The sequence below is a fragment of the Bufo bufo genome, chromosome 1 (genome assembly GCF_905171765.1).
Source record: "Bufo bufo chromosome 1, aBufBuf1.1, whole genome shotgun sequence".
In the NCBI taxonomy this organism is placed as follows: Eukaryota; Metazoa; Chordata; class Amphibia; order Anura; family Bufonidae; genus Bufo; species Bufo bufo.
Genome location: NC_053389.1, coordinates 795,666,376 through 795,694,314, shown reverse-complemented (window position 1 = coordinate 795,694,314; position 27,939 = coordinate 795,666,376). Strand labels below are relative to the sequence as shown.

Here is a 27,939-nt window from a genome sequence, read left to right as displayed (position 1 = left end):
TGTCTGCCCCATAGGCTGATTTTAATTAGAGTAAGTATAAAGCTGTAGCCTGCTCTCATTGTATTTATTGGAAGCCATTTGACACCAGGAGAAGTATAGCGTGGGCTCAGCATGCATGTTGGTACCTGCATCCCTGGATTAAATGGAGGCCGGTATGGCACCAAAAATGGTAAAAAGCAGAGTCGACCCAGCATGCATGTGGAACCTGCTCTCCCTGAATTCTATGGTGGCCGTTACGGCACATAACAGGTAGTATTTAGTGTTAGGTTCCCATCTTATAGAGATCACCTTGACGTTTGGCAGACGGGCCCAAATAATTTTGTACAAAATGTATTTGCCAAGATTCTCAAATTTGCTAAATAAGCGTAGCATTAGCACCAGAATGTTTTCTATAATTATGGCATTATTGTACTTTATTTGGTTTGCAGAGTGCTGTTGCATTGTCTTTTTATTTTCCAGATGTATGACTGAGCCACAGACCCTGAGCCACCAGCCCTTTGACCAAGGCACCAGCCTTCGGAGAGGGAGGGGGGACAACTAGCTCAGGCCTTTTCTCAGCACAGAACCTTCCTCTGCCAGGGATGAGACTGGAGAAGCCAGCTCAGTGCATTGCCTGTATTATTTTGCACGGGAGTTCCTCAAGTAAAGAAGCACACTGGTTTACTCCAAACTATGACTCTGGACTTATTTTCCATTGGGTCGCACCACGGCTTAGCAGCCTATGTCCTCCATGGTGTTCGGGGGACCCATTGCAGCATTTGGACCACTCTAAGCCTGACCACTGCACAAAGAGCATCTCTCTTCTAAGGGCACCTTTTCACTTACTCATTTCTCGCAGAGTCTGTGAGTTTTAATAGGCACCTTGTGTCGTTTCACTTCCTGTTTAGTGGGGCTGAAGGGAAATTGAACACACATTACCAGGATCTCCTGCAAATTAGAGCTGACCACTTATAATTCCAATAATAGAACATATCATGATCAGCTTATTTTGGGAGAGCCATTTTATCAAATGTTCAAAGCAGAATACCACATACAAATCAGAGAACAGAAACAAGATAACCCTGCTTTGCTCTGTATCCTGTTATTACCATATTGTTTCACTTCAAATTGTGCGGTATAATTCTGCATCAAAGTGTCCTCGAACTTTGCTGATATGGTCCATAGTCCAAAACTATAAAGAAGACAGGAACATTTTGAAATTACTTTCATCATTGCTCTCATAATAGATATATAATACAGTATTTAGAGGATGCTGCCCTCTACTTCCATGTTTTTGTTTCTCACCTTATAAGATCAGGCAGTTTATGAGACATGGATATGATTCCAGTTTTGGTGTATTGTTGAATTAGATCTCTTTTAATAATGACATTTTCTGGAGTCTATGAAGAAAGGAATGGGTCTTAGTTATACAGGTATGGTCTAGCATGGTTGCCCACCATGGTGTTATTTAGTACATGTCTTCATTTCGTACTAATGTGTCACACGGTAATACCACACGGTCTCCGCCATTTCACTGTGACTTGAGCATAGGGAGAGACGTGACAAGCGCTTATGCGCTAGGGACAGTGTTGCAGAATTCTTTTAATTGTAGAATATTAGATAGGATGAGTGAAGGGACAGTGTGAGAGATCGTAGGGAGAGTTTTTAAGTACTTTAGGGAGACTGCAGGGAGAGTGCAGGTTGAGTAGTATTACTGTGCCTCAGTATTAAAGGGCGATCTAACATCTTGTTGAACCACTGGCACATTCGCTGTTAATCTCTTATTTTATATATTGAATTACTGTGCTGCAATATTAAAGGCCAGTCTAATATTTAGCCATCTACATGGACTCATTTGCAGTTAATCTCTTATTTTATATATAGAATCACTGTGCTGCAGTATTAAAGGGCAATCAAATATATCGCTGTCTGCATCTTATTGAACTGCTGACACAATTCCCATTAAGATCTAATTTTATATAAAGAACTACTGTGCCTCAGTATTAAAGGGCGGTCTAATATATCGCCATCTGCATCTTGTTAAACTGCTGACAGATTCGCAGATAATCTCTTATTTTATATATAGAACACTGTGCTATAGTATTAAAGATTGGTCTAATATATCACCATCTGCATGTTGTTGAACTGCTGACACAATCCGCATTATTCTCTAATTTTATATGTAGTATTACTGAGCCTCAGTATTAAAGGGCGGTCTAATATATTGCTGTCTGCATCCTGTTGAACTGCTGACATATTTGCAGTTAATCTTTTATTTAACATATAGAATTACTGTGCCTCAGTATTAAAGGGCGGTCTAATATACAGTATCTCACAAAAGTGAGTACACCCTTCACATTTTTGTAAATATTTTATTATATCTTTTTATGGGACAACACTGAAGATCTGACCCTTTGATACATGTACAGTAGTCAGTGTACAGCTTGTATAACAGTGTACATGTGGTGTGCCCTCAAAATAACTCAACACTCAACACATATTGAACTTTACTTAGGTGGTAAAATTTTACCAATAAAATATGCGTATCTTTATTTAAAAACGTAAAAATCTCTGAATTTTTTTTAAAATTTGCATATTTTCCTATTTTCAACTGCAATATTTCACATACATACATTAATACTATTCAATATTTTTATCAGAAATATATGTCCACATCTTTACTTTATTTTGGCTGCACTTTACTTTTACTTTTTTTTTTTTAATTTAGGAGACTTACCATTTTAACATAAATTAAAAATTTTTTGAAGTACATATTTTTTCCTGCAACAAGCCAAGTTTGCAGAGTCTTATAAGTGTCAGAATAATAGAACCCCCCCAAAAGTGACCCCATTTTGAAAACAATACACCTTAACGTATTTATCTATGGGTGTAATAAGTTTTTTGACCCCCTAGTTTTTTAACCTCTTAAGGACACAGGGCATACAGGTACGCCCTGATGTCCTGGTACTTAAGGACACAGGGCGTACCCGTACGTCCTGTGTAGTTCCGATCACCGCCGTCTGGCGGTGGTGATCGGAACCCAGTGCCTGCTCAAATCATTGAGCAGGCACCTTGGCTAAATGTGCGAGGGGGTCCGGTTACCCCCGTGTCGGCGATCGCCGCAAACCGCAGGTCAATTCAGACCTGCGGTTTGCGGTTTTACCTTATGCGGCGGGCGGCGGTGCCATCGCGACCCCATGCGGCTGTAGGGGGGACCCGATGGCATGGAAGGCAGCGAGATGCCTTCCTGAGGCATCTACTCTGCCTTCCAGTGACGAGCCTGTGAGATCCAGCCCCCTGGATCTCACAGGCCGGAAGCTGTATAAATAATACACACTGTATTACTCATACAGCCAATGCATTCCAATACAGAAGTATTAGAATGCATTGTAAAAGGGATTAGACCCCCAAAAGTTGAAGTCCCAAAGTGAGACAAAAAATAAAGTAAAAGAAAAGTTGAAAAAATAAAGTTTTCCCCCCAAAAAAATAAAAGTTTCAATTAAAAATAAACAAAAACTTCATTTTCCCCAAATAAAGTTAAAAATTTTTTGTAAAAAATAGGGAGAAAAAAAAAGTTTACATATTATGTATCACCACGTCCGTATCGACCGACTCTATGAACATATCACATGACCTAACCCCTCAGATGAACACCGTAAAAAATAAAAAATAAAAACTGTGCTAAATAAACAATTTTTTTGTCACCTTACATCACAAAAAGTACAACAGTAACCGATCAAAAAGGCGTATGCCCACCAAAATAGTACCAATCTAACCGTCACCTCATACCGCAAAAAAATGAGACTCTACCTAAGACAATCGCTCAAAAAATAAAAAAAAATATGGCTCAGAATATGAAAAAACTAAAACATCATTTATTTGGTTTTAAAAAAGTTGTTATTGTGTAAAACTTAAGTAAATTTAAAAAAGTATACATATTAGGTATCACCGCGTCCATATCGACCTGCTCTATAAAAATATCACATGACCTAACCCCTCAGATGAACACCGTAAAAAATATATAAAAAAAGGTGTAAAAAAAGCCATTTTTTGTCACCTTACATCACAAAAAGTGTAATAGCAAGCGATCAAAAAGTCATACGCACCCCAAATAGTGCCAATCAAACCGTCATCTCATCCCGCAAAAATCATACCCTACCTAAGATAATCGCCCAAAAACTGAAAAAACTATGGCTCTCAGACTATGGAGACACTAAAACATGATTTTTTTTGTTTCAAAAATGAAATCATTGTGTAAAACTTACATAAATAAAAAAGAAGTATCACCGCGTCTGTATCGACCGTCTATATAAAAATATCACATGACCTAACCCCTCTGGTGAACACCGTAAAAAAAATAAAAAAACGTGTAAAAAAAGCTAGTTTTTGTCATCTTACATCACAAAAAGTGTAATAGCAAGCGATCAAAAAGTCATATGCACTCCAAAACAGTGCCAATTAAACCGTCATCTCATCCCGCAAAAAATGAGACCCTACCTAAGATAATCGCCCAAAAACTAAAAAAACTATGGCTTTCAGACTATGGAGACACTAAAACTTAAATAAATAAAAAAATTGTATACATATTAGGTATCGCCGCGTCCGTGACAACCTGCTCTATAAAAATACCACATGATCTAACCTGTCAGATGAATGTTGTAAATAACAAAAAAAACTGTGCCAAAACAGCTATTTCTTGTTACCTTGCAACCAAAAATCATATGTACCCTAAACTAGCACCAACAAAACTTCCACCCTATCCCATAGTTTCTAAAATGGGGTCACTTTTTTGGAGTTTCTACTCTAGGGGTGCATCAGAGGGGGGCTTCAAATGGGACAAGGTGTCAAAAAACCAGTCCAGCAAAATCTGCCTTGCAAAAACCATATGGCATTCCTTTCCTTCTTCGCCCTGCCGTGTGCCCGTACAGCAGTTTACGACCACATATGGGGTGTTTCTGTAAATTAAAGAATCAGGGCCATAAATATTGAGTTTTTTTGGCTGTTAACCCTTGCTTTGTAACTGGAAAAAAAATATTAAAATGGAAAATCTGCCAAAAAAGAGAAATTTTAAAATTGTATCTCTATTTTCCATTAATTCTTGTGGAACACCTAAAGGGTTAACAACGTTTGTAAAATCAGTTTTGAATACCTTGAGGGGTGTAGTTTCTTAGATAGGGTCACTTTTATGGAGTTTCTACTCTAGGGGTGCATCAGGGGGGCTTCAAATAGGACATAGTGTAAAAAAAAACAGTCCAGCAAAATCTGCCTTCCAAAAACCGTATGGCATTCCTTTCCTTCTGCGCCCTGCCGTGTGCCCGTACAGCAGTTTTTTACGACCACATATGGGGTGTTTCTGTAAACTACAGAATCAGGGCCATAAATATTGAGTTTTTTTGGCTGTTAACCCTTGCTTTGTAACTGGAAAAAAAATATTAAAATCGAAAATCTGCCAAAAAAGTGAAATTTTTTAATTGTATCTCTATTTTCCATTCATTCTTGTGGAACACCTTAAGGGTTAACTACGTTTGTAAAATCAGTTTTGAATACCTTGAGGGGTGTAGTTTCTAGAATGGGGTCATTTTTGGGTGGTTTATATTATGTAAGCCTCACAAAGTGACTTCAGACCTAAATTGGTCCTTAAAAAGTTGGTTTTTGAAAATTTCTGAGAAATTTCAATATTTACTTCTAAACTTATAAGCCTTGTAACGTCCCCCGAAAATTAAATGTCATTCCCAAAATTATCCTTATATGAAGTAGACATATGGGGAATGTAAAGTAATAACTATTTTTGTAGGTATTGCTATGTATTATAGAAGTAGAGAAATTGAAACTTGGAAATTTGCTAATTTTTCAATTTTTTTGTAAATTTGGTATTTTTTTATAAATAAAAGTGAAATTTTTTGACTCCATTTTACCAGTGTCATGAAGTACAATATGTGACGAAAAAACTATCTCAGAATGGCCTGGATAGGTAAAAGCGTTTTAAAGTTATCACCACTTAAAGTGACACTGGTCACATTTGCAAAAAATGGCCTGGTCCTTAAGGTGAAATATGGCCGTGTCCTTAAGGGGTTAAAGAAATGAATGCTAAGAAGGTGAAAAAAATCAATACATTTTTTGCACAAAATTGTCAATTTAATGACAGATTTTTTTTTACAGAGCACATGAAAATGAAGAAGTACACCCCAAAATGTATCACCCTATTTCTCATGTCTTCAGAAATATCCCCATTGTGGCCCTAATCTTATGTCTTGACAAACGGCAGGTCCGAAACATGAAGGATCACCCAGTGGCTTTCAGAACACAAAATTTGCTTGAAAATGTTTTAGGTCCCATTGCACACTTGTAATGGCATTGAGCTGCCAAAACAATAGAAAACCCCCATAAATGACCCCATTTTGAAAACTAGACCCCCTAAGGTATTCATCTAGGGGTTTAGTGATCTTTTAGACCCCTAGTATTTCGCAGAAATTAATGCTAAGCAGGCGGAAAAAAAAACAAAACATTTTTTACATTGTAATGGCGTTGAGCTGCAAAATGATAGAAAACCCTTATAAATGACCCCATTTTAAAAACTAGATCCCTTAAAGCATGCATCTAGTGATGTAGTAAGCATGCTGAGTGCAAAATTTTTATAGGATGAAATAATGAGTAAATATAGTTTTATTCAAATTGTTAATAAAATTTTCACAGGAAATTTGAGAAAAAATATATTTAGATGGGTAACCCTGTTAGGCCTCTTGCACACAAACGTTTTTTTTTTTTTCCATTTACGTTCCGTTTTTTGTGTTCCATATACGGACCATATACGGAACCTTTCATTTCAATGGATCCGCAAAAAAACTGGAAGATACTCTGTATGCCTTCCGTTTCCGTATTTCCATTCCGTTCAAAGATAGAACATGTCCTATTATTGTTTGCATAATGGACAAGGATAGTACTGTTCTATCAGGGGCCAGCTGTTCCGTTCCGCAAAAAACTGAATGCACACGGACGTCATCCGTATGTTTTGCGAATCCGTTTTCTGTGGACCGCAAAATACTGAAAAAGCCATACGGTCGTGTGCAAGAGGCCTTACTGTCTTAGAAATCGGCCACATTCTTATCTTTGCAGCGCGTACAGATGAGAAGTAAAGCTCTACACTTATAAGGGAGGCAGATTTCTAAAAAGGCATTTGCCTATAAATATGACTATGTCTCGCCAAACTGAAAAAAAAAGGAAAAAAACTGAACTGTAGTCCAAGAAAACAGAGCAAAATGTCTCCAACTATGTCACAAATTCCAGTTTGTTCTCAAGATACAAAAACACTGATAGGGCTATAATACCAAGCTGACATTCAAGGACAGTGACTGGTCGAACAACGTCTCTTTAGCCCTATCAATCCCTATATAAGAGACGAACATGCCAAGTGACGCGGTGCACCATAACAGGCCACTGCCCGGCAAGGTGGAAACTGCTGCGTACACAATCAACCAGTCACCTATAGGATATACAGTTGCAAGAACCCTTTGGAATGATATGGATTTTTTGCACAAATTGGTCATAAAATGTGACCTGATCTTCATCTAAGTCACAACAATAGACACTCACAGTCTGCTTAAACTAATAACACACAAAGAATTAAATGTTACCATGTTTTTATTGAACACACCATGTAAACATTCACAGTGCAGGTGGAAAAAATATGTGAACCCCTAAACTAATGACATCTCCAAGAGCTAATTGGAGTGAGGTGTCAGCCAACTGGAGTCCAATCAATGAGATGAGATTGGAGGTGTTGGTTACAGCTGCCCTGCCCTATAAAAAACACACACCAGTTCTGGGTTTGCTTTTCACAAGAAGCATTGCCTGATGTGAATGATGCCTTACATAAAATAGCTCTCAGAAGACCTACGATTAAGAATTGTTGACTTGCATAAAGCTGGAAAGGGTTATAAAAGTATCTCCAAAAGCCTTGCTGTTCATCAGTCCACGGTAAGACATATTGTCTATAAATGGAGAAAGTTCAGCACTGCTGCTACTCTTAGTAGGAGTTGGTATCCTGTAAAGATGACGGCAAGAGCACATAGCAGACTGCAGAATGAGGTGAAGAAGAATCCTAGAGTGTCAGCTAAAGACTTACAAAAGTCTCTGGCATATGCTAACATCCCTGTTAGCGAATCTACGATACGTAAAACACTAAACAAGAATGGATTTCATGGGAGGATACCATAGAGGAAGCCACTGCTGTCCAAAAAAAACATTGCTGCACGTTTACAGTTTGCACAAGAGCAACCGGATGTTCCACAGCTGTACTGGCAAAATATTCTGTTGACAGATGAAACCAAAGTCGAGTTGTTTGAAAGAAACACACAACACTATGTGTGGAGAAAAAGAGGCACTGCACACCAACATCAAAACCTCATCCCAACTGTGAAGTATGGTGGTGGAGGCATCATGGTTTGGGGCTGCTTTGCTGCGTCAGGGCCTGGACAGATTGCTATCATCGAAGGAAAAATTAATTCCCAAGTTTATCAAGACATTTTGCAGGAGAACTTAAGGCCATCTGTCCACCAGCTGAAGCTCAACATAAGATGGGTGTTGCAAAAGGACAACGACCCAAAGCATAGAAGTAAATCAACAACAGAATGGCTTAAACAGAAGAAAATATGCCTTCTGGAGTGGCCCAGTCAGAGTCCTGACCTCAACCCTATTGAGATGCTGTGGCATGACCTCAAGAAAGCGATTCACACCAGACATCCCAAGAATATTGCTGAACTGAAACAGTTCTGTAAAGAGGAATGGTGAAGAATTGCTCTTGACCGTTATGCACGTCTGATCTGCAACTATAGGAAACGTTTGGTTGAAGTTATTGCTGCCAAAGGAGGTTCAACCAGTTATTAAATCCAAGGGTTCACATACTTTTTCCACCTGCACTGTGAATGTTTACATGGGGTGTTCAATAAAAACATGGTAACATTTCATTCTTTGTGCGTTATTAGTTTAAGCAGACTGTGATTGTCTATTGTTGTGACTTAGATGAAGATCAGATCACATTTTATGACCAATTTGTTCAGAAATCCATATAATTCCAAAGGCTTCACATACTTTTTCTTGCAACTGTATACACTCACCTAAAGAATTATTAGGAACACCATACTAATACGGTGTTGGACCCCCTTTTGCCTTCAGAACTGCCTTAATTCTACGTGGCATTGATTCAACAAGGTGCTGATAGCATTCTTTAGAAATGCTGGCCCATATTGATAATATAGCATCTTGCAGTTGATGGAGATTTGAGGGATGCACATCCAGGGCAAGAAGCTCCCGTTCCACCACATCCCAAAGATGTTCTATTGGGTTGAGATCTGGTCACTGTGGGGGCCATTTTAGTACAATGAACTCATTGTCATGTTCAAGAAACCAATTTGAAATGATTTGAGCTTTGTGACATGGTGCATTATCCTGCTGGAAGTAGCCATCAGAGGATGGATACATGTTCTCATTCTGTTTACGCCAAATTCGGACTCTACCATTTGAATGTCTCAACAGAAATCGAGACTCATCAGACCAGGCAACATTTTTCCAGTCTTCAACAGTCCAATTTTGGTGAGCTTGTGCAAATTGTAGCCTCTTTTTCCTATTTGTAGTGGAGATGAGTGGTACCCGGTGGGGTCTTCTGCTGTTGTAGCCCATCCGCCTCAAGGTTGTGCGTGTTGTGGCTTTACAAATGCTTTGCTGCATACCTCGGTTGTAACGAGTGGTTATTTCAGTCAACGTTGCTCTTCTATCAGCTTGAATCAGTCGGCCCATTCTCCTCTGACATCTAGCATCCACAAGGCATTTTTGCCCACAGGACTGCCGCATACTGGATGTTTTTCCCTTTTCACACCATTCTTTGTAAACCCTAGAAATGGTTGTGCGTGAAAATCCCAGTAACTGAGCAGATTGGTGTCTGGCACCAACAAACATGCCACGCTCAAAATTGCTTAAATCACCTTTCTTTCCCATTCTGACATTAAGTTTGGAGTTCAGGAGATTGTCTTGACCAGGACCACACCTCTAAATGCATTGAAGCAACTGCCATGTGATTGGTTGACTAGATAATTGCATTAATGAGAAATAGAACAGGTGTTCCTAATAATTCTTAAGGTGAGTGTATATATATATATATATATATATATATAGTGCCATTTGGCTTTTAGACATGCTAATAGAATACACTAGTCTCATAGTATGAAACTGGGTATATTTATGAGAATATCACTCAGGGCGGTGATTAACAGGCTGCTCAGCATGCACATATTCACAGCAATGATGTTGAATCATTGCAGTCCATGGGAGAAATGATCAGAAGATCGCAAGTCCCCTAGGGAGGCTTAAATAAGTGTAAAAAAGAAAAATGTTAAAATATTTTCTTTTTATAATATTTTTTTAAATCCCCCATTTCCCATATGAACAATAAAAAAATAAACATCAGTGGTATTGGCCATGTCCCAAAATGTGCAAACTGTTATTGAGGGTATTACTGCTAATGGGGGCAGTGTTGGCGAGCATTATCACTATTGGGTATACTATAAGGGGCACTATTACTAGTGAGAGCAGTCAGGAAGCACTACTACTATGGGAGGAACTATCTGTATCACACTATAATTTCTGCAGTATAGTGTTTAACCCCTTAAGGACCGGGGTCATTTTCACCTTAAGGACCAGGCCATTTTTTGCAAATCTGACCAGTGTCAATTTATGTGTGAATAACTTTAAAACGCTTTTACTTATCAAGACCATTCTGAGATTGTTTTTTCGTCACATATTGTACTTCATGACACTGGTAAAATGTAGTAAAATTTAGTAAAATTTATAAAAAAAATACCAAATTTACCAAAAATTTTGAAAAATTTGCAAATTTCCAAGTTTCAATTTCTCTACTTCTATAATGCATATTAATACCACCAAAAATGGTTATTACTTTACATTCCCCATATGTCTACTTTATGTTTGGATCATTTTGGGAATTACATTTTATTTTTTGGGGACGTTACAAGGCTTAGAAGTTTAGAAGCAAATCTTGAAATTTTTCAGAAATTTTCAAAAACCCACTTTTTAAGGACTAGTTCAGGTCTGAAGTCACTTTGTGAGGCTTACATAATAGAAACCACCCAAAAATGACCCCATTCTAGAAACTACACCCCTCAAGGTATTCAAAACTGGTTATACAAACTTTGTTAACCTTTTAGGTGTTCCACAAGAGTTATTGGCAAATGGAGATGAAATTTGAGAATTTCAATTTTTTGGGCAAATTTTCCATTTTAATCCATTTTTTCCAGTAACAAAGCAAACAAAACTCTATATTTATTGCCCTGATTCTGTAGTTTGCATAAACACCACATATGTGGCCATAAACTACTGTACGGGCACACGGTAGGGCGTAGAGGGAAAGGTGCGCTGTGTGGTTTTTGGAAGGCAGATTTTGCTGGACTGGTTTATTTACACCATGTCCCATTTGAAGCCCCCCTAATGCACCCCTAGAGTAGAAACTCCATAAAAGTGACCCCATCTAAGAAACTACACCCCTCAAGGTATTCAAAACTGGTTTTACAAACTTTGTTAACCCTTTAGGTGTTCCACAAGAATTCATGGAAAATAGAGATAAAATTTCTAAATTTCACTTTTTTGGCAGATTTTCCATTTTAATAATTTGTTTCCAGTTACAAATCAAGGGTTAACAGCCAAACAAAACTCAAAATTTATGGCTAAGATTCTGTAGTTTACAGAAACACCACATATGTGGTCGTAAACTGCTGTACAGGCACACGGGAGGGCGCAGAAGTAAAAGGAATGCCATACGGTTTTTGGAAGGCAGATTTTGCTGGACTGGTTTTTTGACACCATGTCCCATTTGAAGCCCCCCTGATGCACCCCTAGAGTAGAAACTCCAAGAAAATGACCCCATTTTAGAAACTACAGGATAGGGTGGCAGTTTTGTTGGTACTATTTTAGGGTACATATGATTTTTTGTTGCTCTATATTACACTTTTTGTGAGGCAAGGTAACAAGAAATAGCTGTTTTGGCACCGTTTTTATTTTTTGTTATTTACAGCATTCATCTGACAGGTTAGATCATGTGGTATTTTTATAGAGCAGATTGTCACGGACACGACAATACCAAATATTACTTTTTTTGGTTGTTTGTTTCAGTTTTACATAACAAAGCATTTAAAAAAAAAAAAAAGATTCTGCAATGAATTACAATACATCTGTATTGTAATGCATTGCCTGTTAGTGTATGACACTGAGTCATACACTAACAGGTTGCATAGGAGACCCAGCCTGAGGCTGGATCATCCTCGGCCCCCGTAGAAGGCAGTTCCCGATGCCGTGCAGGGTATTGCTCAATCTTTGCCTCAGGCAGCAGAAAGGCTAGGTGCACCCTTGAAAGTAGTGCATGTCTCCATGAATTTTTCACAGACCCACAGCCAGTAAAAAAAATACTGATGTGTGAACAGACACAGTAAAATCAATGGGTACGTGTTCCATCCGGAAAATAATGTGCACAGCACACATCAATGAAAAATGGAACTGTGATCGAGGCCTTACTAGAATCTCATATTGAAGAGAAGAATGAAGTCTTACCAGAAATTCAATGATCACCGGTTTGCTCACTGGTTTTAGTTTTGGAGTCACGGCAAAAATCCTGTATAGAACTTTGAAAGAAAGAAGAAATATATAAGCACCATGTATAAGGTTCTACAATTTATTATATATGACTAAATATTGTGAATCTGCTTTCTTCAGTATTTACAGATATAGTATGCAGCAGTCTGAGGTGTACCTTGAAGCTCCTGGGCCCTAATGTAAAATCTGTAACACGGCCCCCATCTACCATGTTTTATTGGTGTCTTCTTATGTGGCAGAGAGAGTCTTTTGATCCCCTTAGGCACCAGAGCTTCACTGTGATGGCCACTTTCACACCTCTTATAGCTGCACCCCTGCTTCAGGTTTACACTTGCTTTCCATATGTACCATTGTGCCAGCCCCTAATGTCCATAGACTCCTAAAATAGAGGTCAAGTCACACTTTTGAATCTCTGCCCAAGCAAGTACTCTGTCTATAAGAAGTTTTCCAATAGGGTCCAATTTTTTATAAAGTGCTCAGAATGCTGTTCCAAAGTTTACCAGGTTCCCTCTGGTCTCTACTTCTTATTATAGGTTCAAGAGACAGAAAATGGCAGGGCATGACTGATCAGCCAGTGAAATACTAAGTGATCAGGAATAGGAAGTCAGCCGGGCCCCGGTAAGCGGTAATGGGAGTAAAACTGACCACTAAAACTCTTTTCATTTACCCATAAAAATACAAAAAAAACTACATAAAAGAATTCCAACGTTCCTCAATTAAAAAAAAGTCCATAAAAATTACACTACTGTATAAATATATAACAGGCTCTATTGCTAAGTGTCTTTTAAGACCCCTGACCAGCATTATTCAACCTGAAATAACTCATCTGGGATTATATGGTCCCACTGAACCAATTAAAGGACCAGTTTTATCTCATTCATAAGACAAACAAACTCCAATACACAAAATTTATACAGCTATTTATGGCCAATTTTCAATTAGAACCATGCTCGACCAACTTTGTAATGCTCCACCAGATATTACCTATGAAAATAAAACTGTGGATGCAGCAATTTTTTTTTTCTAGTTGACACAGTGTGAAATTTCTGTGTATTTAGGAATTATCCACAAATTTCCAAACATTTGGTGAGCAACCAGAACATGAGACAAAATGAATCAGCTTTCAAAGTTCTTTTTGAAATATTGTTTACGATTTTGCAGTCTTCAAAAAAACGCACATATGGATTCCCCGATACCCCGATTCCAAAAAAGTTGTGACGCTGTGTAAAATGTAAATAAAAACAGAATGCAATGATTTTTAAATCTTACAGACCCATATTTTATTCACAATAGATCATAGAACACATATCAGATGTTGAAAATGAGACATTTTATAATTTCATTTAAAAAAAATTACCTAATTTAGAATGTAAAGCTACACATTTTGTAAAAAATGTTGGGACAGGGGCAACAAAAGTTAGGGCAAAGATGGGCAGAGGCTCACCAATCAGCGAAAAACTGCATCTAAAAATTATGGAACCATTTAAAAAAAAAAAATTCTCAATGTAAAACTGCAAAGACTTTGAATATCATCAAAATATTCAGAGAATCTGGAGAAATCCATGCACGCAAGGAACAAGTTCAATGATCAATTGGATACTCGCGATTAGAGATGAGCGAATCAAAGTTGACGTAGTGGAATTTGATCTGAATTTCAGGAAAAATTTGATTCGCACCGAATCCGAATTTCCTCACGCTTCGTGGTAATGAATCGCATTTTTTCCTAAAATGGCTGCTGCACGTATGAGGACATGGAGCAAGGAACTCTAGGAAGGCGGGATCAGCCATAATGCCATGTATGCAGCCAATCAGCAGCCAGCCAGCCCTGTGATGTCACAGCCCTATAAATAGCCTCAGCCATCTTGGATTCTGCCATTTTCCAGTGTACTTAGTGCAGGGAGAGACGTCTGTAGGCGCTAGGGACAGTGCTAGGAAAGACTTAATTGTGCTGAAAAAATGATTTACAAGTTCAGGGAAAGATTATTCAAGGTGTAGGGAAAGGATAGGGAGGAATCATTCCACAGCATTTATGTAGAACAGGGTTCAGTAGGGGAGGTTACAGCCTGGGTAATAGGAGCAATCCTATTACACCTTGCTGCACTGACTGGGGACTAGTGTTTTAGCGCGAATATTCGAAAAGCAAATTTTTATAACGAATATCTGCACTTCGAGAATTCGCGAATATTTAGAATATAGTGCTATATATTCGTAATGACGAATATTATTAGTATTATTTTTTTAACACAGTACACATCAGGTGATCATTCCTCCCTTCTTCTAGCTTGTGGGTCAATGAGAAGGCTTTGTCACAGCTTAGCAACATTACTAGCAACCAATAGAAAATTTTCCTACCCCTTAGTATATAAGAACCTCCCCAGCAGCTATTTTCTAAAGTTTATTGCAGTCATGAAAGAGACAGCAGTGTCATTGCTGTGCTCTGTGCTTTGTTGTATTACATTAGACAGTTAACTTATATATACAGTATAATTCAGATAGTTAGGGGGAGATAGTTAGTGTAGGTTAGATTGATCTATAGTGTAGCTTATAGGTTCCAGTGGAGGATGTTAGGCAGTGTAATAGGTTCTGCTGTCCATACATACATGCTACAGACATAGTGCTGTGATGTCACAAGTTGCACATATTGCGAAAAATATATTATAGCACTCTATCTGCATATAAAGCTATTCTAATGTTCTGCCATGCTAACTATTTTCTCCAGTCTCAGGAAACTTATACCAGCTTGAAAAATGTAGCATAAGTGACCCACGCCGTTATTTTGCACGCATTAAACGAATAATACATTGCCGATTTTCGCAATCAAGAATATAATCTGGAATTCGTGAATTCGCGAATATATGACAAATATTCTACAAAATATCGCAAATTTGAATATTGCCCCTGCCGCTCATTACTACTGGGGACCTAAATTGCCATTATACAGCTCTGTAATTCCAGCAAAATGTTCTTGTTATTGGGGTGCAAATGCTGTTTGATAGAGCCATTAACAGGGTTTATTACAAGAAAATATTTCTACGTCTTATTTGCCATTCAGCAGTGCAGTTATATGTTCTAAAGCATTTTTTGGTGTGTATTAGTGGGAAAAAAAAGGCCTTATTAGCCGTTGAGTGGTGAAATGCGAAAATTACAGCCCTTTTTGGCGTGTATTAGTGGCAAAAAAGAAAATATATTTGCTGTTCAGCAGTGCAGATATATGTTCTACAGCCTTTTGTGAAGTGTTTAAGTGGAAAAAAGAAAAATATATTTGCCCTTCACCAGTGCAGTTATATGTTCTAAAGCCCTTTTTGTCGTGTCTTAGTGGCAAAAGAAAAATATATTTGCCGTTCAGTGGTGCAGTTATATGTTCTAAAACCCTTTTTGTCGTGTATTAGTGGCAAAAAATATATATATTTGCCCTTCAGCAGTGCAGTTATATGTTCTAAAGCCCTTTTTGTCGTGTCTTAGTGGAAAAAGAAAAATATATTTGCCCTTCAGCAGTGCAGTTATATGTTCTAAAGCCCTTTTTTGCGTGTATTAGTGGCACAAAAAAGTATTTGCCGTTGTGTGGTGAAGTGAAAAAATAAAAATAAAATTTGCATATCCCCTTCTCAAACTCCACCATCCTTGTAAAGTAGTTTTACCGCACACTTGTACAATCCCTCACTCACGCGCATCACGCAGAGAGTACAACCTGTTGACCAATAAACAAGTTAGAGTACAAAGAACAGTCCTCTTATTTGGCAGATAGGAATGGTTTATGCTGAATATCACACTGTGTGAATGTGTATAAAGACAGAACACCATTAGTTGGCAAGGCCCGGCAGCAGGCCCTGTGCCCTCACATGTCCTCAACCTGCCACTGTGCTTTTCTGTTTCCTCAGCCATAGAAGTATTATATGCTGTGGGCTCAGCCCCACTATACAGTGAGGACGAGCTACTAGAGGACAGTCAGCAGCTACTGGCCAGCCAAGATGTGAAGGAGACATTTGCCACTTCCTCCGTTAGGTGGGCAAGTAGTGATGGGGGTAAAATCACCTACTCCGCGGTGTGGCAGTTTTTAGTTAAGCTGTCGGAGGAGGTGAACAAGGTCATATGTAGAACCTGTGGGCAGAAGGTGAAGCATGGTCAGGGTGCCAATGTTGGCACCATGGCCCTGTGTCAACATATGCAGTGTCACCATAAAGTGGCCTGGGAGAATCGTGGCTCCGATATGGTGGCCCAGCCTGTCGCAGCAGCCTCTGCATCACCCAGTGGCATGCACCCGATTTCAGGCAGTCAAGGCTCCACCACCTCAGCCGAAGGGAGCTGTCTGTCCTTCCCATCATGTGTTGGTCCTGATGCTCCTCCTCCTCCTCATCAGTCACTCCGTCAGCAATCGATCACTGAAGCGATTGCCAAGGGACAATAGTATGCGTGCACTCATCCAACGGTGCAGAAGCTGAATGTGGTCCTGTCCAAGTTGCTGGTGCTGCAGTCCCTTCCTTTCCAAGTGATGTACTCTGCACCTTTCAGAGAACTGATGGCTTGTGCCAAGCCAAGGTGGAGAGTCCCAAGACGTAATTTCTTTGCCAAAAAAGCAGTACCAACCCTGCAGACACATGTAGAACAGAAGGTGGGCCAGTCCTTGGGCCAGTCAGTGCCGACGTGTGGAGCTGTAACTACGGTCAGGGACAAAACATGTCCTTTACGGCCCAATGGGTGAATGTGGTCCCTGCACAGCCAAACCAGTAACCTGGCCAGGTGACGCCACTTCCGCCTCCACATTGTCACGCCGTTGGTCCTGCGACAATGTCCGCCTCTGCCTCCTCATCCTCCACCGTGTCCTCAGCCTCCACTGCAGGGACAATTCACAGTGCCCCTCCAGCATACCATATGTGCAGAGCATGGCGGTGTCACTCTGTTATGCACCTTGTTTGCCTGGTTGAACAGAGTCACACAGAAGAGAAAATGCTCCATGTCCTTCATCAAAAAATCAAATCCTGGCTTTCTCCACGACAACTCAAAATCGGAACCATGATGATCGACAACTGGAAGAACATGGTGTCAGCGCTGCATCAAGGAGGGCTGAGCCATGCGCCCTGCATGGCACACATGTTCAATCTGGTTTTCAAGTGGTTCTTAAAGTCTTACACCCATCTGCAAGACATCCTAAAAATGGCCAGGAAACTTTGCATGCACTTCAGCCACTCGTACACCGCAAAGCACACCCTCCTTAAGCTGCAGCGGCAGAACGGCATCCCCCAACATAGGCTGATATGCGACGTTTCCACCTGTTGGAATTCCACCCTCCATATGTTGGACCGACTATACGAACAGAGAAAGGCCATAAACAATTTCTTGATGATCCAAGAGGACAGGAGTACTCCCCTGTGTAACTTCGATGTCAGACAGTGGCAGCTCATGCGTGACACCTGCCGTTTGCTCAGGCCCATTGAGAAGGCCACGTTATTTGTCAGTCACCAGGACTAAGGGATGAACAACGTCCTTCCACTGCTTCATGTCCTGGAACAAATGCTGGTAAATCTGTCTGGTCAGAGGACTGGAGATGTGGCGCCTAGATCTCATGATTACATGAGCCCTGTGGGGGCTGAACTGGAGGAGGAGGACATTGGAGCACAAGCAATGTGTAGTGAAATGGGTGATTTTTACACACAGGTGACAGGAGAGGAGAAGCAGCCAGAGGAGCTACAGGGCGATGAGGAAGATGAGACAGAGGACCCAGACACACCGTGGCAGTATGCAGTGGAGATGGAGGCAGGGAGTCCCTCCAAGTCACTTGCACAAATGGCCCAATGCATGCTTACTGTCTTGCATGGTGACAGCCCAGTTTTCAGCATTCCGCAGAGGGATGACTTCTGGCTCTCCACCTTTTTGGACCCTCGCTACCGGTCCAAAATGGGGGCCTTTTTTACACCCACTGAGAGGGAGGACAAACTGAACTACTATAGAGACATCCTATGTAGTCAGATGGGCCATCGTCCATCCTCTCGCACGTCTGACCGGGGGGGCCCTCTGCACTCACGTTCCTCTGCCATGGCTGCTGGGACAGGGTGGGGGGTAGGAGCAGTTCCAGCTCCATCAGCAGGAACTTGAGTCTAGAGTCGCTGATGAGCAGCTTTCTTCACCCGCCTAGTGAAGAAACTACTCACCAGCAGCAGCAGCTAGACCTGGAGGAGGACCTGAACAAGCAGGTAGTGGCATACTTGGACAGCCCCCTACTACCCCACATTGAAGATCTGCTAGACTACTGAGCAGATAAAATGGATTTGTGGCCGCAACTAGCAGAGTTTTCCCTGGAAAAGCTGTCCTGCCAGGCCAGTAGTGTGGCATCATAGCGGGTGTTTAGTGCGGCGGGGGCCATAGTTACCCCAAGAAGAACTCGCGTGTCCACCCAAAATGTGGAGAGACTGATCTTTGTCAAGATGAATCAAGCATGGATCAGCCAGGATTTCTACCCACCAATGCCTGATGCATCAGACTAGATCATCCATGGTGCCACACCAACACCGCCTGATGCCACACATCTGATGCCAAGTGCTCCTTCTTTCACCCACCATCTTCAGCTGGTACTCATATTGCCACCCACCTCCACACTCTATCACTGGGTCACTCAGTGGTGTCAAGATGCTGCTGCCACCTCCACACTATGTCACCTTGCAACTCTGTCGTCTCCTGATGCTGCTGTCATCTCCATACTATGTTGCCTTGCCACTCTGTGGTCTCCTGATGCTGCTGTCACCTCCACACTATGTCACCTTGCCACTCTGTGGTCTCCTGATGCTGCTGTCACCTCCACACTATGTCACCTTGCCACTCTGTGGTCTCTTGATGCTGCTGCCACCTCCCCACTCTGTCAACGGGTCACTCTGTGGTCTCCTGATGCTGCTACCACCTCCACACTATGTCACTTTGCCACTCTGTGGTCTCCTCATGCTGCTGCTGCCACCTCCACACTGTCATTGTGCCACTCTGTGGCCTCCTCCTGATGCTGCCGCCACCTCCAGAGTCTGTCATTGGGCCACTCTGCGGTCTCCTCATGCTGCTCCCATCTCACCACTATGTCATAGGGCCACTCTGTGGACTTCTCATGCTGTTCCCACCCTCCCCACTTCATGACTGGGCCACTATTTTGCCTTTTGGCCTGGCTGACATCATTTATTTGACTCTTCTTCTCATCTGTCAGAAGGAAGGAAAAATGAGACGCACAACGGATCCTGTCTGTGTAGCAGCTCTAAGGCCTGTATGGTCCCATCAGAATTGGCTTAAGATTTGGTAGCCAAAAGATGAAGTGGGTAGAAAAGACATGCAAATATTCCATTTACGTGTCATCATGTTTTTCATCCACTCCTGTTTTTTTTTGAATTAGCAATACTGATGGATTACTGACCAAATGCTGACGAAGTGAAGGCGGATGCTCAAGAGACAAGATCCGTTTTTTGGGGTTTATTGTTCTGACGGATCAGAGGAAGGGAAAAATAATCAGTGACGTCAACACAAACTTACTGCTGACACCCTCTCCACTCTGTCGGCGGGCTCTACTTGTATAAGCGTTTAATAGAACAGGTTCTGTAGACATCTATGTGGAATCAGCTGACGATGGTGTAAGAGGAGTGCGCATCTTCTTGATGCTAACATGGACCTGTAAGGCTGAGTTCATAGTTATTTGGTCAGTTTTTGGCCCCGTGACTGCCCAAATAAGTGAAGTGTGCAGTGATTCTCAGAGAGACGCCTGTCATCTGCATGTCATACTGACTCACAGTACCACAATCATTTCACTATAACAACAGACTCCCTATGCGTGTTACTGCAAGGCACAGTGTTCTACACCACTATAAAGGCTCTCTGCAGACAGGAAATAGGCGTTTTTTAAAGCGATTTGCCGCCAATAAATTCTGAGTGAACCAAATTTTTGGGAAAAATTTGGCGAACCAGCAGAATTTAATTTTTGAGAAATTCGCTCATCTCTATTCGTGATGTATTGGCCCTCACGCAGTAGTGAGTTAAAACCGGCAAGATTCAGTATAGGAAATCACTGCATGGGACAAGGAACATTTCCAGAACTTATTGTCTGTGATCACAATTCACCGTAGAATCCACAAATGTAAGTTAAAGCTGTATCATACAAAGAAGAAGCCGTATGTCAACACAATTCGGAAACACCATTTTCTTTCCTGGGCTTATTTAAAATTGACTGAGGCAATATGGAAAACTGTTCTGTGGTCAGATAAATCAAAATCTCAAATTCTTTTTTAAAACCACAGCCGCCATTTGCTGAAGACTCAAGAGGAGAACACGCAGTTCAAAAACCTGCATCTCTGATGGTATGGGATTGCATTAGTGCCTAAGGCATGGTCAGCATACTCATATGGAATGGCACTGTCAATGCTGAAAAGTATATAGAGGTTTTAGAACACACTACAGTGCCTTCAGAAAGTCTTCAGACCCTTTCACTTTTTCACATTTTGTTATGTTGCAGCCTTGTACTAAAGTAAAAAAAAAACTAGTTTTCCCACATCAATCAACACTGAATGCCCCATAATGAGAAAATGAAAATAGAAAATGTATTAAAAAGTACAAAATTTTATTTTGTATGGACATAAGTATTTAGACCCTTTGCTATTACACTTTAAATTTAGCTTTGAGGGCTTCCTGATTTTCTTGATCATCTTTTAGTTGTTTCTAAACTTTGACCTGAGTCAACCTGTGGTAAATTCAGTTAATTGGACAAGATTTGGAAAGACACAGCCCTGTCTATATAAGGTCTCACATCTGACAATACACATTGGAGAAAAAAAGGGTGGGATCTTACATCGCTTCAAAGATATGTCGAGAAAAATATGGTCCCACGGGGTCTAAGACTCCAAAAAAAAACACAACTATTTATTCGGACACTTTTGTCATGCAATGGCAAGCTATTTTATCGAATTGCTCTCTCAAATTGATGGAACTTATCATCTCACATGAGGAGGAAACTCTAACCAATTTGAGAGAAGAGATCAAAGTGACACAAGAATCCATCACTCCATATGTCAATTTGGATGTGTTTAAAGACATGGACATTAGGCTCCAAGAAAATCTAAATAAAATGGAGGATACCCTTGTTGAAATCAAACAGGACAAGTTCAACTGTGATCTACAAGACTACAAAAGCAATGCCGTGTACACCTGGTCTGATATGAGAGCAAACACACCACGGTCAATTATGAAAAAGATGTTTTGTGGCATCCAAGGCGAATATTTACATGGCATGGTGGGAGCATCACTATTTATTTTTGGCTGAGTGTTCTTGGGGGTCTTCCCTGAGGTGGTACGGCCGCTACATCGATGACCTGCTTTTTGTATGGTCAGGCGATGCGGCGGCCGTCTCGCTTTTTGGTGGTTTCCTCAATGACAACAATTGCCACCTTAAATTTACTATCCACAGTGATCCTTCCAGCATCCCATTTTTAGATCTTACCTTGATTGGAGATGTTGCCACCAATACTGTATCCTCTTTCACTTATCGCAAGGACACTGCTGGTAATGCAACGTTACTTGCGAGATCATGCCACCCCTCACAAGTTGTACACAATGTCCCTAAGGGCGAATTGATCAGAGCGAGACGTAATTGCTCTGGTGACCAAGCCTTCATTAAGGAAACAGCAGTGGTGGCATCCAGACTGTTCTTGCGGAAGTATCCACTGTGGACTATAAATCGGGTGAAAGAATTTGTGGCATCCAAATCTAGAACCGATCTTGTTTTTTCTGATAAATCTCCATCTGCTGCAGGTAAGAGGAGACATTTTGACAATAAGAGGGAGGAGTCTATGTCTTTTGTCACCAGTTATAGTCCTGAGTACCCGGAGATATGCAGGATTATCAAGAAACATCTGGCGGTTCTAACTTTTGATGACCAATGGACAAATATAGCTCAATCAGGTGTTAAATGTATTGCACATGGGCACCTACTTTGGCACAAAGAATTAGCCCTAGTCTGTATACAGAAGAAAATTGCACTTCATCCACCTGGTTGAGATATAAGGGCACTTACAAATGTGGGCATCATATTTGCACGTGCTGCAATTTTATTCAGATTGGTTCTTCCATTTTTTCCTTTTCTATGCAACGCTCATTCGAGCTAAAACAATATGTTAATTGCAATTCCAGTCATGTAGTTTATTGCATTACGTGCTCCATTTGCCACCTACAATACGTGGGCTGTACTACCAACAGCCTAAAAGTTAGGATTAGCAGACACCTTTCGGACTTACCCCTTACTAAAGCCAGGAATGTATAAGCAGTTAGTCTTCATTATGCTGTAATTCCCCAGGGCAACACTATGGGCTTCCAGGTACAAGCCCTGGAAAGGGGGAAATCCCCCCATCAGAGGAGGTGACTACAGGCGTAAGCTATTAAACAGAGAGGTGTTTTGGATCTTTTCCATGGGTACTTCTGTACCTAAAGGTCTGAATCGGAAGCAAGATTTAATTTTACATTATTGATTCCTTGTTCTCATTGTATTTTATGATATTGATATATGCATTTTATTGTCTTTTATGTCTTTTTTCACAATGTGAAATATGTTAGTGAATGAAAGTTGGGCGTATGCTATGTAAAATGTATTTCCCTGGTAATTAGTGGCTCTGTCTACTTAAACTAGAGTGTAGGTGCTCACTCTTGTCATGAGGACAGATCAGAAGAGATCGATCCGAAACGCGTAGATGTGAATACACTGTCTTTACTGCAACACTAAGAATAAAGGCTGTCACTGAATAGAAGCTGGAGGTCTGTATCTATATATTTTTTCCATTATATCGAGAACGGAGCCCCTAAAGTGAAGGAGAGCGCACTGCGCACGCGCAGCCGCTCTCCATTCATTTCTTTGGGGCCGCCAAAAATAGCCGAGCGCTGGCTCGTCTATTGCCATCTGCCCCATAGAAATGAACGGGAGCATGGGCCACGCATGCTAGCATTTAGAGACACGATTTCCTTTAGCTTCATATCTACCCATGCTGATACTAAAAGTCGTTATTAGAGTTGAGCGAACACCTGGATGTTCGGGTTCGAGAGGTTCGGCCGAACTTCCCGGAAATGTTCGGGTTCGGGATCCGAACCCGACCCGAACTTCGTCCCGAACCCGAACCCCATTGAAGTCAATGGGGACCCGATCTTTTCGGCACTAAAAAGGCTGTAAAACAGCCCAGGAAAGAGCTAGAGGGCTGCAAAAGGCAGCAACATGTAGGTAAATCCCCTGCAAACAAATGTGGATAGGGAAATGAATTAAAATAAAAATAAAATAAATAAAAATTAACCAATATCAATTGGAGAGAGGTCCCATAGCAGAGAATCTGGCTTCACATCAGCAGAGAATCAGTCTCTTCATGCCATAGCAGAGAATCTGGCTTCACGTCACCCACCACTGTAACAGTCCATTGTCATATATTTAGGCCCCGACACCCAGGCAGAGGAGAGAGGTCCCATAACAGAGAATCTGGCTTCATGTCAGCAGAGAATCAGTCTGCATGTCATAGCAGAGAATCATGCTTTACGTCACCCAACACTGGATCAGTCCATTGTCAGATATTTAGGCCCAGGCACCCAGGCAGAGGAGAGAGGTCCCGTAACAGAGAATCTGGCTTTATGTCAGCAGAGAATCAGTCTGCATGTCATAGCAGAGAATCAGGCTTTACGTCACCCAACACTGGAACAGTCCATTGTCAGATATTTAGGCCCAGGCACCCAGGCAGAGGAGAGAGGTCCCGTAACAGAGAATCTGGCTTCATGTCAGCAGAGAATAAGTCTGCATGTCATAGCAGAGAATCAGGCTTTACGTCACCCAACACTGGAACAGTCCATTGTCAGATATTTAGGCCCAGGCACCCAGGCAGAGGAGAGAGGTCCCGTAACAAAGAATCTGGTTTCATGTCAGCAGAGAATCAGTCTTCATGTCATAGCAGAGAATCACGCTTTACGTCACCCAACACTGGAACAGTCCATTGTCAGATATTTAGGTCCAGGCACCCAGGCAGAGGAGAGAGGTCCCGTAACAGAGAATCTGGCTTCATGTCAGCAGAGAATCAGTCTTCATGTCATAGCAGAGAATCAGGCTTCACGTCACCCACCACTGGAACAGGCCACTGTCAGATATTTTTAGGCCCCGGCACCCAGACAGAGGAGAGAGGTCCCGTAACAGAGAATCTGGCTTCATGTCAGCAGAGAATCAGTCTTCATGTCATAGCAGAGAATCAGGCTTCACGTCACCCAACACTGGAACAGTCCATTGTCACATATTTAGGCCCAGGCACCCAGGCAGAGGAGAGAGGTCCCATAACAGAGATTCAGGCTTCATGTTAGCAGAGAATCAGTCTTCATGTCATAGCAGAGAATCAGGCTTCACGTCACCCACCACTGGAACAGGCCACTGTCACATATTTAGGCCCAGGCACCCAGGCAGAGGAGAGAGGTCCCATAACAGAGATTCAGGCTTCATGTCAGCAGAGAATCAGTCTTCATGTCATAGCAGAGAATCAGGCTTCACGTCACCCACCACTGGAACAGGCCACTGTCAGATATTTTTAGGCCCCGGCACCCAGACAGAGGAGAGGTTCATTCAACTTTGGGTTGCCCCGCAATATAATGGTAAAATGAAAATAAAAATAGGATTGAATGAGGAAGTGCCCTGGAGTACAATAATATATTGTTAAGGGGAGGTAGTTAATGTCTAATCTGCACAAGGGATGGACAGGTCCTGTGGGATCCATGCCTGGTTCATTTTTATGAACGTCAGCTTGTCCACATTGGCTGTAGACAGGCGGCTGCGTTTGTCTGTAATGACGCCCTCTGCCGTGCTGAATACACGTTCAGACAAAACGCTGGCCGCCGGGCAGGTCAGCACCTCCAAGGCATAAAAGGCTAGCTCTGGCCACGTGGACAATTTGGAGACCCAGAAGTTGAATGGGGCCGAACCATCAGTCAGTACGTGGAGGGGTGTGCACAGGTACTGTTCTACCATGTTATTGAAATGTTGCCTCCTGCTAACACGTTCCGTATCAGGTGGTGGTGCAGTTAGCTGTGACGTGGTGACAAAACCTTCTGCTCCTCCTCTGCCTTCGCCTTGGGCTTCCTCTTGTTCCCCTGTGACATTTGGGAATGCTCTCAGTAGCGCGTCTACCAACGTGCGCTTGTACTCGCGCATCTTACTATCACGCTCCAGTGCATGAAGTAAGGTGGGCACATTGTCTTTGTACCGTGGATCCAGCAGGGTGGCAACCCAGTAGTCCGCACACGTTAAAATGTGGGCAACTCTGCTGTCGTTGCGCAGGCACTGCAGCATGTAGTCGCTCATGTGTGCCAGGCTGCCCAGAGGTAAGGACAAGCTGTCCTCTGTGGGAGGCGTATCGTCATCGCCCTGCGTTTCCCCCCAGCCACGCACCAGTGATGGGCCCGAGCTGCGTTGGGTGCCAGCCCGCTGGGAACCTGCTTCATGCTCATCCTCCTCCACCTCCTCCTCATCCTCGTCCTCCTCGTCCTCCAGTAGTGGGCCCTGTCTGGCCACATTTGTACCTGGCCTCTGCTGTTGCAAAAAAACTCCCTCTGAGTCACTTCGAAGAGACTGGCCTGAAGGTGCTAAAAATGACCCCTCTGAGGTAGTTGGTACACTAGGACGTGTGGCTGTGGCAGAACAGCCACGTCCTCTCCCAGCACCAGAGGGTCCACTAACACCACCACGACCATGTCCGCGTCCCTTACTAGATGTTTTACTCATTGTTACCGTTCACCACAATAAGAAAAATATTATTCGGGCCAATGTATTGAATTCAAATTCAGGCCTTTTTTTAAAGACACCTAACACTATCTGGCTATCTAGTTAGGTACCATATTACACTAATACAGGCACACCAGTAATGACAGATTTAGCTGAATACAAATTTGAGGCCTATTATTTAGGCGCTGGGTGACAGGTATACGTTTACGGACAGAATTAGACTTGGATCTGCACTGTAGCGTGTGTGTGAAGTTCTTGAGAATTACCCTATCAGCACCTTGAATCTAATCTACCCTTTTAGGGATAGATTTAAAGTAGGCCTGATACAGCAGAAACCACTCATTTTGAGAATTGCAAAATTGGGAATTGTTTTTTAACCCAGAACAAAAACTGTGCTTTGACGGACACTAAATAACTTGACCAGCTAAAACATTAATGACAGATTTGGATGAATATAAGTGTGAGGCCTATTTTTTAGGCGCTGGGTGACAGGTATACGTTTAATCACAGAATTAGACTTGGATATGCACAGTAGCGTGTGTGTGAAGTTCTTGAGAATGACCCTATCAGCACCTTGAATCTAATCTACCCTTTTAGGGATAGATTTAAAGTAGGCCTGATACAGCAGAAACCACTAATTTTGAGAATTGCAAAATTGGGAATTGTTTTTTAACCCAGAACAAAAACTGTGCTTTGACGGACACAAAAAATAACTTGACCAGCTAAAACAGTAATGACAGATTTGGATGAATATAAATGTGAGGCCTATTTTTTAGGCGCTGGGTGACAGGCTCAACTTGCCCCTGATGTAGTATATGGCCAAAAAATAACCACACTATTGATGGTTAAATGCACTTGATGAAAGCTTGACCCTGATGTAGGATATAGCAAAAAATAACCACACTATTGATGGTTAAATGCACTTGGGTGACACAGGCTCAGCTTGCCCCTGATGTAGTATATGGCCAGAAAATAACCACACTATTGATGGTTAAATGCACTTGATGAAAGCTTGACCCTGATGTAGGATATAGCAAAAAATAACCACACTATTGATGGTTAAATGCACTTGGTGACAGTCTCAGCTTGCCCCTGATGTAGTATATGGCCAAAAAATAACCACACTTTTGATGGTTAAATGCACTTGATGAAAGCTTGACCCTGATGTAGGATATAGCAAAAAATAACCACACTATTGATGGTTAAATGTACTTGGTGGCAGCTTGTGCTGGCGCACCACAAGCCACAAAATGGCCGCCGATCCCCCAAGAAAAAAGTCACTGAAAAACGCTCTGGGCAGCCTAAAAACACTGAGCAATTGAATAGCAGCAGTTCAATGATCCACAGCTGTAGATCGATCACTGAATGAAGTCTTTTGGAGGAGTTAATCACTGCCTAATCTCGCCCTAACATCGCAGCTGCAACCTCTCCCTACACTTGTATCAGCAGAGTGACGTGCAGCGCTACGTGACCCAAGCTTATATAGAGGCTGGGTCACATGCTGCACTGGCCAATCACAGCCATGCAAATAGTAGGCATGGCTGTGATGGCCTCTTGGGGCAAGT

At 41.7% G+C, this 27,939-nt stretch overlaps 1 protein-coding gene across 1 annotated transcript in view; it reads right to left on the bottom strand.

Annotated features, from left to right (window-relative positions):
- Nucleotides 1-27,939, bottom strand: part of LOC120988547 (complement C3-like) — a 50,312-nt gene that overhangs the window by 7,245 nt on the left and 15,128 nt on the right. The window contains exons 4-6 of the mRNA XM_040416065.1: nt 12,592-12,662; nt 1,285-1,379; nt 1,089-1,171 (exon numbers count right to left, since the gene is read on the bottom strand). Of these exons, the coding sequence (XP_040271999.1) occupies nt 1,089-1,171; nt 1,285-1,379; nt 12,592-12,662 (249 nt within the window). The remainder of the gene's footprint in view (nt 1-1,088; nt 1,172-1,284; nt 1,380-12,591; nt 12,663-27,939) is intronic.